The sequence below is a fragment of the Hyperolius riggenbachi genome, chromosome 1, assembly GCF_040937935.1.
Source record: "Hyperolius riggenbachi isolate aHypRig1 chromosome 1, aHypRig1.pri, whole genome shotgun sequence".
Taxonomy (NCBI): Eukaryota; Metazoa; Chordata; class Amphibia; order Anura; family Hyperoliidae; genus Hyperolius; species Hyperolius riggenbachi.
Genome location: NC_090646.1, coordinates 217,752,567 through 217,767,360, shown reverse-complemented (window position 1 = coordinate 217,767,360; position 14,794 = coordinate 217,752,567). Strand labels below are relative to the sequence as shown.

Genomic DNA, 14,794 nt, shown 5'->3' with positions numbered 1-14,794 from the left:
TATAGTAACCCACTTTTCCTGGTCCCTAGGAGTTTACTATCATGAAATTATACTGTAGGAGTTTGACTGAGCTTCATAATCTCAAGGCTTTGTTTATGGTATATAGTGGTCGAACTGGTATCTATTTTTTAACATTTGTGTGCAAATTTTAAGTTGAATGCCACATAATTTGTCATATACAAGGTTCCTGTTTAAAAGAGAGGCTTTTAGGGCCCGTTTCCACTAGCCACCGCGCACGGCTGGGAGACGCGCGGCGGCACTTCCAGGTCTGCAGGAACACAGATGAATCCCAGAAGCCGTGCCATGCACGGCTATGGAATTCGCTGCCTCCCGTGCGAAAACTGGGGGCAATGCCGGCCAAATCGCTAGGGCAAGCGATTTGGCCGGTGGCGCCATTATTTCCTTTGGCAGAGTTTCCTATGACAGAGCGATTTGCCTGTGGGGAATCTCTACGGATTCGGCCCAGTTTCCGCGCTAGTGGAAACGTGCCATTACGCTTAAAAGTTGATCTGGTAATGAAATGCACCAAGGGACTTGTAAAACAAGGAAGGAAGTGGTTTTTGAACTCTAACTCCAAACTGCATTTCCTTTAAAGGGGAACTGAAGTAAGAGGTGTACGGAGGCTGCCATATTTATTTCCTTTTAATCCATACCAGTTGCCTGGCAGCCCTGCTGGTCTATTTCTCTGCAGTAGTATCTGAATAACGCCAGAAACAAGCATGCAGCTAGTCTTGTCAGATCTGATTTTAAAGTCTGAAACACCTGATCTGCTGCATGCTTGTTCAGGGGCTATGGCTAATAGTATTAGAGGCAGAGGATTAGCAGGGCTGCCAGGCAACTGGTATTGCTTAAAAGGAAATAAACATGGCAGCTTCCATATACCTCTCTTCAGTTCCCCTTTAAGAGATTAAAGTCAAAAGTTCTTTGCTTTTCCTAATTTAACTTAGGATTCTATAAATGGTCAGTCTGTCTGGGCAGTCTAACAGCTGAAACATTTGAAAGTAAAGAAAATGGAAAGTGGTTGGCCATCACTGCGGAAAACTATTTATTGGTGTGTGCAGAGTACCCAGCAAGCTCATGGTAAACCAGAACTCCCAGGAGTGTGTCATGGGCTACAATGGACCAAAAAGCCCTCTTACTAAACTGCTATAGAAAACAAGTTTGCTTTCTTTAAAAAAAAAAAAGTACTTGCAATAATTCAGGTTGGCGTAAGCTCCAAGATGTCTCCCACAATGCATCACTGCTGAAATATGCAAATCACCCATTGTTGTCCATGTAAGCTAAACAACCCTCCAGATCCGCTGAAATGCAACTGAGTGTGTCGAATAGACATACCATGCAAAAAAATGCAGGTGGCGGGTGCAGGGCACTGAAAGCCTGATGGCCATTTTGCACATAGCACTTCATTCCAGGGTTAGACATGGATTTTTAGTAGATCTCAGGATGAAAAGAATTGCAGCATTGCTCTGTTCAATTCAGACCAATGCTATAGGCCATCTGTGTATTTTCTGTTGAACAGCACCACTGAAGATCCTGGCACTATAAAAATCAATAATAAAATACTGTATGTATTAAAAAAAAAGGAGCTAGTGATGTAGCAAATGATCACTATGATGTAATGCACCGTATGTTCTAATAACTGTATGAGGATAAGGTGCTAACTTTATCAGAAAATAGGCCACAAAACTAGTCCTATTTCCCCCCCAAAAATATGATTCTATGCAAAATGTAAATAAAAACAGAATTCCTTTTGCAAATTATGTATGCCATTTATGTCTAGCTCAACCTCCCATTTTAAGTGCATATAACATTGTAAATGGGCATCAAAGTGGACCTCAGCAATATAAATTTCAACAGATTTTTTTTTTTTTTTTTTTTGTGCTGTTACTGTTTTACTATATGCCTGTGTATCTGGTAATGTCATTTTTGTACATGTCATAAAATTGTGATGACTCTCAGCAGAGAGTGGAGGTGGTGGTCAGGTGATCTGTTCAAAGACAGAGGTGTGGGAGGGGAAAACGGGAGGAAAGGGTCTTAAAGGGAAGGTCCAAGCAAAATAAAAAAGAGTTTCACTTACCTGGGGCTTGTACCAGCCCCATGCAGCCATCCTGTGCCCTCGTAGTCACTCACTGCTGCTCCAGTCCCCCGCTGGCAGCATGCCGACCTGGGAGGTCGGTGGGTCGCATTGCGTACATTTTTACGCATTCCCGCTAGTGCAGGAACATTAACACATACATTTTTACGCGTTAGTGGTGCCATGCGTACATTTTTACGCATTGAATAACTAATGCGTAAAATGTATGTGTTAATGTTCCTGCACTAGCGGGAATGCGTAAAAATGTATGCAATGCATCTCGCCGACCTCCCAGGTCGGCATGCTGCCAGCAGGGGACTGGAGCAGCAGTGAGTGACTACGAGGGCACAGGATGGCTGCATGGGGCTGGTAGAAGCCCCAGGTAAGTGAAACTCATTTTTTTATTTTGCTTGGACCTTCCCTTTAAGCCAATCAGACAGCATTAGTTAAGTATGAGGGGACATACAGCAGCAAAAAAGGACAACCCAGCATGCCCTGCAACTTCCTTTCTTGAGTACCAAATTTTGTGTGTACCAAATTAGTCAAGTAAACTGGAGAATGAAAAGTAATAGTGATTTTAACTTTTGGATTGCCTGGTTAGCATCTTTATTACTTGTTTACCAAATAAAAATTAAAGAATTGATTTTTGATGTTATGTCTGACAGTTACACTTTAAAGTTGAGAAATCAACACCTACTCTTCCGACAGTAAGGAGCTACAGGATGCAGCTGGCTAGGTTTTTTTTTTTTTTTAACATCATTGCAAATGGTGAAGTTGCGTATTTTACAAAACCCTGTGAATTGCTGATTGATGAAAATATTCTATTATATGCATTAAAACAATTACATTTGTACTAGGGCTTTAAAAGTCACAGCTGGCATCTAACCTATGAATTCCTCTCTGATTGCTATCAATGGAGTGGTCTCTAGAATGGGAAAGATTAAAGGCTAGTTCATATTTGCTCAATTGCGTTTCATAATGTGCATGTCCACTCACCTGCCCATGTAATTCTATGGGCCTGTTCACTGTACTGCACAGCCAGGAGGGCCGTTGAGCAGAGTGCAGTGCACATTAGGGGGAAGTCACCTCTCCAGGGCCTCTGCATGATGCATGTGATGACAGAGAGCCTAGTAGCAGGAAGAGGATTCTGGAGAGGGGAATTCTGCTTCAGCTGCAAACTCTGGGGGTTGGGGGCACCCTCTATACTTGGCGGGGATCATCTGGCTACCTAAACTGGGGGGGAGGCGTCATCTGATTACCTAACTATAATGGTGAGGTCATCAGGTTACCTATACTAACACCCAGTATCGCTCACCTTTCACACCCAGTGTCACCCAGCTCCCACCCAGTGTCGCACATCTTCCACCCAGTTTCACCCTCTCCATGTTTCGGAGGTAACCTTTGCCTCATTGCCTGTGTAGGAGGTAAAGTTTGCTGCATTTCATGTGTCGGAGGTAATGGAAGTAACGTTTAGTTCATTGCGTGTCGGAGGTAACGTTTGCCTCTTTACGCGTGTCGGAGGGAACATTTGCTGCATTTATTTGATGGTGACATTTGCTGCTTTGGGGTTATTGTTGCAGAATTTGGCATTTTGGGGCTCATGATTACTAAATTGTATGCTAATAAAGGAAGCAAAAGAAACACTTTGACAGGATAATTGATATATTTTGTTGGTCACTTTATTAGGTACATCTTGCTAGTACTTAGTTTGACACCTTTTTTGCCTTTCGAACTGCCTTATTCTTCATGGAATTTCTCAGATTTTGGTGCACATTGACATGATAGCATCATGCAGTTTCTGCAGATTTATTGTCTGCCCATCCATGAGAATCTCCAGTTTCACCCCATCATGGGAGAAGCGCTGCTTTCTTATGTGTTTGGGTAACGTTGTCCTATTACCTTTACGGTCACTTTGCTTAACTGTGTTTTTGGAGTTAGCTCCACCCAGGTTATGATATGGCCACACCCATTTTTCGCTGTAGAGTGCTATGCGTCACACTCCTTTCCTGGTTTTTTTTTTTGGGGGGGGGTTGTAAATGACCCGCACCGGTTCTCAAGTACCTACCGCAATGGACCACTGTGAACCCAGGCTTAATCCCATATTTCATACTTTTGCAGCATCTGATGCATAATTAGTTTGTATTTGATTATCTGTGCTAAGTATAAATTGAAATCTGTCTGTCCTACAGGTACTATGGCAGCTGGACATCTTTCGACGCAGTTTACGAGGACTGACTGGACATGTTTGTTTAGGAGAAGCTTGCATATTTTGTGCTTTAAAGGTAATTGACATTGTATAACAAATATAGACTACTATGCATGTTTGGGCACAACGATTGACTGCAGAAAGATGCCACTGAGAGATCTTTCTTTGAACAGACCTGCTCAGAATGGATTTGGGCTCGTACCCACTGCATAGGTTGCTGTATGTATTGAAGCAACATGTGTTCCCACTGATGCATTGTGCAGTACTTTATTATCGCAGGTGTGGCTGTACTCACGCAGGCACAGTACGGCCATTCTCGTGCACAAAATGGAATACAGTAGCAAACTATCAGAGTGTCCTGAGCAGTGGCGGTTGTCTTGAGGAGGACATGGTGAGCCTCTGGATGCTGCTGATCTGTGCCTTGCAACTTCCATCCTCTTCCCAAAGGTCAGAATGCAAAACGGACAGCAGCGCCATCTCACCCCATGCTGGGTCAGCTGTTAAAAATCCTGTCTTGTCACTCACCTAGAATTGCCTATTAAAACACATCTAGTTTGGTGTTTTTTGTTGTTTTTTTAAAGGGAACCTAAAGTGAGAGGAATATAAAGGCTGACATTTTTGTTTATTTTTAAGCAATACCTGTTGCCAGGCAGTCCTGCTGATCTCTGCCTCTCAAATTTGTAGCCGTATGCCCTGAACAAATGCATATCGTGTGTTTTTGACAAAAAAAAAAATCTGTAAAGATAAGCCACATGATTTTTCAGGTGTGTTTCAGACACTACTGCAGCAAAATGGATCAGCAGGACTGCCAGGCAACTGGAAATAAGCCTCCATGTCCCTCTTGCTTCAGGTTCCCTTTAAGTGTGCATGGTAAGGCAGTTTGAAGCCAGTGCACTGGAACTGGTAAAAGTTTTTTTGTATTCTTGTGAATATAAGACACACACTTTTTCTTCCCCATAACTGGGAAAAAAGTGGATGCGTCTTATATTCAGAAGATACAATAGGCAAGTGGTGCAGAGTGTGTGGGGAAGCTATATTCCCTGATCGTGCCTCTGTGCTCCTCTTCCTCTCACACTAGTCCTGTTTCTACATGAGCTCCTCTTCTGCAGCTGCTGGCAATATCCCGTACACTGAAGCCACCTGCCACTAAAAAGGTAAGCTCCAGGTCCTCCGTTCCTCGTGGCCATCATACTTGTCCTGTAATCAGAGTGGTGCATGTGTGCTGCTGGTGGTTACAACCACTAATGAGGAAGTACAATGGCCATGGAATATATGGAACGTGTTAATTCCAAGCAAACATTAGTGGATAGTTTATTCCTAGCTTGCCTATTCTTTGTCACAAGGAGTAGTGTTCATGCTCATTTCCTCAAAATACTGTTATTACACACACAGAGTGCATTAATGGTCTTTGTAAAGGCATTTGTATTGGATTGGTGTTGATTCATAGTAAATTACCGTATAGTGTATCAGGCCACTGACTTTATTTTACTTGTGCTGCCCACAGTCAATATTTGCACAATTCCAAACCAGTCGTGAGAAAGTGTTGCCATCGGATGCCATGAGGCATGCCCTTGCAGAGAGCTTTAAAGATGAGCACCGCTTCCAGCTTGGCCTCATGGATGATGCTGCAGAATGTTTTGTGAGTATAATCTTATGATTCATCTTCCATTTGCTTTTACAGCAATCCATGATCATCTTATTCATTTTAAGAAGGGAAAGCAATTACCTCATTGCCATAACACCATTGTGTAATTACTGAGCTACATATTTCATGCTTGTGTACACAGATACCTAGAGAGATACAAGCAGGTGCACCATTTCAGGGTAGATGATCAGATCTTCACAAAGCATCTTGAAGGAACCTTTATCATTGTTGCCTCCGACATTTTGGGACATATTTATTGGTTACAATCGGCTGATCACCAGTAAAAAAATAACTTCTGCAATATTTATAAATGTGCTGATCTGCCTAATACTCCTCTATAGGGTTGCTGGAATTCACACTTTACTCCAGTAGATGTATTTTTAAAGTGATCACATCAATGGCCACTTTATCATTTACCACTTTTATAGCAGTAAGTGATCTAGTCTACTATGGAGAACAATGATGTTTGACTCCGAGTCAGGTTGCTACAGCTCGCTATTTTAAAAATTAAGAGGTACTCAACACAGAGCCACAACTAGTCATGGGCCCTTTTCCACTAGCAATCGAGGCTAAAGGCTAGCGATTGCGATTCAGCAAAATACTTTTTTCCCGGCGATTGCGTTTGTGGTTTTGCTATGCACTGCAGGGCATAGCAAAATCGCGGCAATAATCACTCCGCCGTGCGATCGTGTTTTTTGTTTACATCGAATCACGGTAGTGGAAATAACCTACCACGATTCCTATGTTATTTGGCAAACCCTAGCGATTTTAAAATCTCTAGCGGTTTGCGATTTTGCGATTCAGCAAACGCAATCGCTCTAGTGGAAAAGGGCCCTTACTACCACTTTTTCTAGCAATGTGTAATGGTCAGGTGAATGAAGCAGTGCATCATCAGTTAACAAGAATAATATTGGCAATTAAAGGGATACTGTAGGGGGTCGGGGGAAAAGGAGTTGAACTTACCCGGGGCTTATAATGGTCCCCCACAGACATCCTGTTTTGGCGCAGCCACTCACTGATGCTCCGGCCCCGCCTCCAGTTCACTTCTGGAATTTCTGCCTTTAAAGTCAGAAAACCACTGCGCCTGCGTTGCCATGTCCTCACTCCCGCTGATGTCACCAGGAGTGTACTGCGCAGACACAGACCATACTGGGCCTGCGCTGTGCGTTTTTGGTGACATCAGCGGGATCGAGGACACGGCAACGCAGGCGCAGTGGTTTTCAGACTTTAAAGTCTGAAATTCCAGAAGTGAACCGGAGGCGGGGCCGGAGCATCGGTGAGTGGCTGCACCAACACAGGATGTCTGCGGGGGACCGTTAGAAGCCCCGGGTAAGTTAAACTCATTTTCCCCTGACCCCCCTACAGTATCCCTTTAAGTAGCAGCCAGCTTTGAACAAACTATAACTGCCCTTTTATAAACCTTGTTACAAATTAGCACTATTTTTCAAACGAAGAATAGAAAGTATAGCTCTGAATTCAGATTGCCCCTCCTCATAACCAGGCCCCTTAGTTTGCTTTGCCATTTGTTGCTAAGATGTGTTGTAGCACAATGCCTACATCCAAAGATTGGATACCTAAGTGTTTACACATGTTTTGAAACTGCGTTTTCATCGGCAGCTTATTGTATTCCATGTTTGATACGCTTGCCCTAGGGTTGTGATTTTTATTTTATTTTTATTTTTTGTATTCTGGTATGATTGTGGATATGTCCCCCTTGTCTACCATATAAAAGAAACACTCGCTGCAAAACAGGAACCCTTTGCCGACTACAAAAACAGAAGACTTCGAGTTCAGGGGAGGTCTATTTACCAAACTGAGTACGGTTGCCATGGCAATGATGACATTTTGAATCATTTGGCTTGTTTAGAAAAGGATTAAAAAGGAATTGCAATTTATAATGTAATCGTAGCAATTAAAAGGACAACTGAAGTGAGAGGGATATGGAGGCTGCCATATTTATTTCCTTTTACACAATACCAGCCGCCTGGCTGTCCTGCTCCGCCTCTGTCTCTAATGCTGAGGATACACTGTACGTTTCTGTACCGTGTATCGGCCAGCTGATAATATTCAGCTGGCCCGATCATGCCGCTCGACCCACGCCCGCTCGATTCCCGCCGGCGGACAATGGCAGGGAATCGAGCGGTGATAAGGACGCGACAGCGGGGACGACCGGCAATCGATCCGCCCGCACGCGCGGACGAGCGGGGATGCACCGGTATACGGCGCATAAAAGTGCCGTGTATGCCCGGCATAATACTTTTATCCATGGACCCTGAACAAGCATGCAGCAGATCCGGTGTTTCTGACATTATTGTCAGATCTGTCAAGGTTGGCTGCATGCCTGTTTCTGGTGTGATTGAAACACTACAGCAGCCAGATAGATCAGCAGGGCCGCCATGCTACTGGTATTGTTTAAAAGAAAAAAATATGGCAACCTCCATATTCTCACTTCAATTTTCCTTTAAGGCTCATTCACATTGTGTGCTGCATAACACACATTATTTTGTAGTGTGGTCATTTTCTATGGTATGCACACATTTTATGCAAGCATTATCCAGAAGTGCTCTGTAGAATTACGCAGTTAGAAGTGACTCTGTCCATGCAGTTGTGTAAGCAGTGTATTTACATGCGATCAGGGCTGTGGAGTCGGAGTCGGGGCAATTTTGGGTGCCTGGAGTCTGAGTCGGTGTTGGCAAAAAATGCACCGACTCCTAATGAATTTAAACTGTAATTAAAATAGAAAATATGAAAAAAATATATTTCTCAGATAATAGTCCTCCATAAATTTATACATACAGGAATAGCTGTGCTTAGTCCACAAAAATGAAATAAACCAATCAAAATGAGTTACCGGTACTTGTGCTGCTTCAATAAAGCAGTCCAGGTATTTTTAAAGTCAGATATACACATCTGATTGTGACTGTATATAAGATGTGTACACAGGAATCTCTTATATATACTAAATAACTTCTATGCCATAAGTATAAAGCCTGATGTGTAGCTGTGTCACTAATAGAGATGGTCAATGAGATGTAAATAATTCTGCGTTGATTCTGATTTATGCAAATGTATGCTTTTGAAATCAAATAGTTTGATATGTTAAAATTTGGTTTGTTGACTACGAATTAAATGGTACCTAAGAAGGATGAAAAGATAAGTTTTATACATACCTGGGGCTTATTCCAGCCCCTTCAAGCTAATCAGTCCTTCACTGTCCACCTCCACCACCTGGATCTTCTGCTATGAGTCCTGGTAATTCAGCCAGTCAGCGCAGTCCGGCCGCATGCCGCTTCCACAGCCAGGAGCGTTCTGCACCTGCGCAATAGTGCTGCGCGGGTGTAGTACGCTCCCGGCGGCATAGTGTGTGCATGCGCACTACACCAGACTGGCTCAAGTAGCTGGACTCATAGCAGAAGATCCAGGTGGCGGAGGAGGTTATCAAGGGACTGATTAGCCTGAAGGGGGCTGGAGGAAGCCCCAGGTATGTATACAACTTTAATTTCATCTTTATCAGTGACACACTGAGGTGTTGTCTATCACCCATAAACCTGGTTCAGATTGTGCATGAAGAATGTGTAATACAGGAAGAATCTCCTCATTCTCCTGCAGAGTAGCTGCACATCACTCTTTCATGTACCCACACTTACATTGCCTAGGGCCTGATAGATGTAAAGTTGTAAAAGGCACAGACCGGAACAAAGAACAAGTACTCTTACCAAGGACTAGTTTTAGTCTATGACTAAAGGGAATAAATATGGCAGTCTCCATATCCTTCTCACTTCAGTTGTCTTTTAAAATTCCTAAGCGTTGGCAGTGAAGAGACGAATTTCATGTTACATACTTTCAATCAACAAGATTTTAATATGCAAATTAGAGAAGTCGGAATTGAGGAGTCGGAGTCAATCGGTGGAATCCTAAACTGAGGAGTCGGTGGATTTTTGTACCGACTCCACAGCCCTGCATGCGATAATGTGTCTGCAGTACACATTGTGTAATGTGTAATGAGCCATTTACTGCAAAATTGCTTATGATTATGATTATTTTTTTTTTAAATATAAATATTCTTTAAATAGACTCATTAATAAGAGCTTTGTGAGAAATTGGTGAAAGTGTCCATTTCCTGAAACGTAGCACATTTTAGTTTCAGGCTGTGAAGCCAAACCTGTTCCCTGAGTCACTAAGCTGAGAACAGTAATATTTGTGTTGTATAAGTCAGGAGTCCTTCCGTACTGACCATTTTTTTCTAGCAGACTAGGTTTCCTGGCCTCAGCAGTGCTGTAGTTTTTTTTCCTAGATGGAGTCACAGTTCACCGATTGTACTTTTATTTCATAAGGGTGTTTTCACATTCACCCCAAGTCCACATCCTCCACTTCACAGCAGCACACGTAATTTACCTGTTTTCTAGTCCAATCAGAAACTTATTACATAGTCACACGGTGCTGCCTAGTGAGTTGGGTGCCGAACGATGCCGATAGTGAAAATATATGTACCAAGATGAGAAACCCCATGGGAGCGCCATGAAAATATCTGTAATCTGTTATATTTTCCTATTGACTTACCCGCCATCTATTCTTACACTATCCCATCCCTCCTAGTGCCCAACAATAACCCGCTCCTGAAAAACCTAACACCAACCCCCCCTATGGCCCACAACTACTAACCAATTGTCTACTATCGGGTGCCCAACTCGCTGCCTCAGTGTCGTACAGCCACAATTTACATTGCGGTCTATTACGTGGCTACTAAGGGAGGTGCACAAATGAACTGCTCTGCACAGTTGTCACTATGGTTACAACTTAAAACGGAAGCAAGTTTTATAGTGATTCCACCCCTTTGGAACCCTTGGATGCATTTGTTGCTGAATGCATCACCAGTCACAGTACAAGAGTGAGATGTTTTCATAGCCAAGTGGATAATTTACTTGACGGCCTTAAAGGACAGGTGAGAGAAGAAGAAAAAAATCAAAACAAGATCTACTTACCTGGAGCTTTAATCCAGCCCCTTGCAGCCTATCTGTCCCTCGCCGCAGCTCCAGTATCCCGCGATCCCCTCTGTTGCAAATGCTGACTTTGCCAGGTCAGCATCTTCAGTGCCTGCGCAGGCACACGGCCATGCCGCTCGCGGTTACGCTTATGTGGCATGGAGCGTTCTGCACAGTACTACTGCGCTTGCGCAGAACGCTTCCAGCCACATGATCACAAGCGGAGTGGCCGCACACTCATGCAGGCTGGCGAGATCACAGCATCTGCAACAGAGGAACAGAGGGGTTCCTGCAACATTGGCGCTGCGGCAAGGAACAGATAAGCTGCCGGGGGCTGGAGGAAGCCCCAGGTAAGTAGATCTTGGTTTTTATTTTCTTCACACCTGTCCTTTAAGAGATAGGGAATGAGATGCTCATTTTTATAACTTGTGTGAAACTTGGATTTGGCGATTTCCAATCTGCTGCATCTGCATTTAATTGGGCCTATTCCTAGCTATGTGCAATTTATGCTACATTTTTGAGGATCTCTGGCAGCTGTTCAGTATTACTTACATGACTTTGACCACTACACAAATGATTATCCCTTTTATATCGGCTGTGTGCCTCAGTTTTGCCACACGTAAATCGCTCCAGTACTATGACATATATGGATGCTTCACCATTCACTTCCAGCATCATTTGAAATGTGAAACAATATGGAGGAACATTGCAGTACTGTGGTTTGTAGCATATTACACTAGACCTTTTTTTACTTTAGTTTTTTTTTTTTGAAGTTCAATTTCTAGTGTCTTAATTTATTAATGCTTCTTTTTCAGGAAAATATACTACAGAGAATTCACTTCCATATTGTGCCAAATAGTGAAGGTGACTTGTGCACATCAAAGTCTTGCATTACTCACCAAAAGTTTGCAATGACCTTGTATGAGCAGGTAGGTAGCTTGTTGTGTTCTCCAAATTGGATTGCAAGCGTTTGCCATTTTCACCTTTGCTTTGTAAACTGATATCGGCTTTCTTTTTAGTGTGTTTGCCGGAGCTGCGGAGCATCATCTGATCCTTTGCCTTTTACAGAGTTTGTGCGTTACATTTCCACTACAGCACTTTGGTGAGTGTGTGTTGTTGGGTTCCCTGTTAAATGTCTGTACTCAGAGCACTTGGTAATGGTGTACACCTACCTGTCTACATTCATAGCACTTGGAAATGTCTAGTGTGCTACAATCTTGGTGGTAATTAGTTGGGAGGCTGCTGCTGACTTCAATCTGGATAATTTGTTTTCTAATATTAGTACAGGTCCATTTCCTCACACTTTCTAAATTGCATACCTGGAATACTTATGGAGGTCAAGTGTCCTGACTTTTTGATCTGCTTCCTTGTTGTAGACGTGTAACTCATTAGTTATTCTAGCCAGAGCATCAGCGCCATAGCCAGGAGTGTAGAAAGGGAACTGCCAGGGCAGATTCCATACTTCTTTTCTGACCAGATAGTGTTGTGTAGTAATATAAGGTCCATAATACAGCTCTTGCCTAAAGGACCGTACACACGCCTGACTAAGGAGGCCAATAACTGCCTCCGCCAATAGCCGGACATGTGTACAGAGGCCACAGACCACCAATCTGCGAGTGATCCGCTTGGCTGATCAACTCACCTCCACGATGGCTGATCGCATTGTCTGCGCTGCTGTCACATACACGCCCTCTGTACCCCCATTCCTCCCCCCCCCCCCCCCATTGCATAGCAACAGAATGCGTTGCCAGCTACATATCTTGACACGTGTCTGTACAGGCCAGCCAGCAATGTCAAAATCTTCCGACCGATGATGTGTGTATGCACCTTAACAGCGACCTCAAACAAGTGACCAAACGTTATAGGTAGAGTGTAGATGCCTTGTTGGTGTTGATGCAAATACCAATTGTAATCATCACAGGAACTTTAGAACTTAAACTTCTCCCTGGCTTGTAACTAAGCCCAGTCTCTTCTAGGACTAGCTTTAGGAAATCTGACATACTTATTGCTTTTATCATACATACTTTACATATTGCTTTTATTTTCTGTGCATACTTCTTCCCAAATATGAGGCATATAACAAATTACCAACAGCTTGTTTAGGCTAGTAATCGCTTTTTTTTGTTTTTTTTCCCACACACATTTTGTAATCCAGGAGATATCCACTTCTCAGTTATACAATTACTGTAATTTCCCCTTTCCACTTGTGCAGTGTGAATTCGTTGTGGAAAACGCGAAAACGAATTCGCATGCGGATGCGAATTTTACTGCGAATTCACGTACGTTTTCGTGTTTTTTAAGTATGCAAATTTAACAATGTCAGTGCCTGTGTGCTTTTACATTGATCTTAAGCAAAAACTTGTGCGAATTGGCGGTAAAATTCGCATCTGAAAACGCATGCGAATTTCCTATTAATTACATTGTATGCTAATCGATTTCTGATGGCTCAGCTGTCCAGATTTTTCCTGCACAGAAAAATGCTCTGTTTTCCTGACAAGTGGAAACAGGCTAATTAAATTGTATTGGTTGTGCGAAAAAGTGGAAACTGGCCCTGAAGGAATATCCAAGCATTTGAGTGGTCACACTATGTGATTGCTTCCACCCATTCTTTTCTGGCATTTTATTTGTCTGCTGAAAATGTAAGTAAAACCTTATAACTGCATTTGGATTTATGCATACATCACTTTGAGCTTAAAGTGTACCAGAGACGAACAAACATAGAAGATTTATACATACCTGGTGCTTCCTCCAGCCCTATTCGCATGTATCGCTCCCATGCCGCCATCCTCAGCCTTCTCCTGCACCGGTACCGGGTCCCGTAACCTCAGCCAGTCGACGCAAGCGTAGTGCGCTCTCTCCGGAAGAGACTACTACTGCGCAGTACTATTCTCCGCCGGAGGAAGCGCACTGTTCATGTGTAAAACTGGCCACGACTGGCCGAAGTTACGGTACCTGCGATGGAGAAGGCTGAGGACAGCGGCATGGGAGCGATACGTGCGGATGGGGCTGGAGGAAGCCCCAGGTATGTATTAATCTTCGATGTTTGTTTGTCTCTGGTTTCCTTTAGGGACTGCTATTGTGAAAAACTGTAAAATACATGTAAACGCACACAGTAGAATAAGTGTTTCTTGACATAATGAGCTATAAATCACTTTTCTCCTATGTTGCTGTCACTTACCGGAAGTTTGTAGAAATCTGATGGAAATGACAGGGTTTTGACTAGTCCGTCTCATCATGGCGGGTTTTCAGTATTTAATTTTACAGGTCACTGTCACCTGTAGAAGGTAGTAAAAATGACAGATCTGACAGGTTTTGGACTAGTCCATCTCCTCATGAGGGATTGTCAAGGATTGTTTTGTTTTTGTTTTTTTTGAAAGCACTTGCTGAATGGCAGTTGCTCAGTGCAACTGCCAAAATGGTGTGCAGCAAATAGGGAAACTGGCTGACATCTTTGTGTAGATCTAATGTGTAGATCTTTTGTAAAGAAAAAACCGTTAAAGTACCCCTGATCAGAGTGCAGGGTTTAAATTATATCGATAAATATTTTTTTATTTTTTTTATTGCTAGTCCTGTGACATATGTCACATCACATACCTCACCATTCAGTGCCCACTGGGTCCCAGCTCTGCCGTTTAATAATCTTCAACTTGTTAGAACGTTGATTCGGTGGGGAGGTAGTGGCAGCTTTTCCCCAGTCAACTAGCTCTATCCATCTTTATGATCTCCTTTCTCTGCTGTTACACAGGGGTGCGCAGTATGTTGCCGGAATTGGCTCTGACTCAGAAGTACTTACGGGGTTAGCACCATTTTTGTACATGAGCCAGCATTTACAATTTTGTTTTTCATTGTGCTTTTTTTCCCCTGGTACAGTGTGTTAGTAACCTTAA

General features: G+C 43.1%; 1 protein-coding gene across 1 annotated transcript in view; it reads left to right on the top strand.

Moving 5' to 3' along the window:
• USP53 (ubiquitin specific peptidase 53) overlaps positions 1-14,794 on the top strand; it is an 83,016-nt gene that overhangs the window by 23,268 nt on the left and 44,954 nt on the right. Inside the window, exons 2-5 of the mRNA XM_068280505.1 lie at positions 4,264-4,356; positions 5,785-5,919; positions 11,723-11,836; positions 11,927-12,009. Coding sequence (XP_068136606.1) covers positions 4,264-4,356; positions 5,785-5,919; positions 11,723-11,836; positions 11,927-12,009 — 425 coding nt within the window. The remainder of the gene's footprint in view (positions 1-4,263; positions 4,357-5,784; positions 5,920-11,722; positions 11,837-11,926; positions 12,010-14,794) is intronic.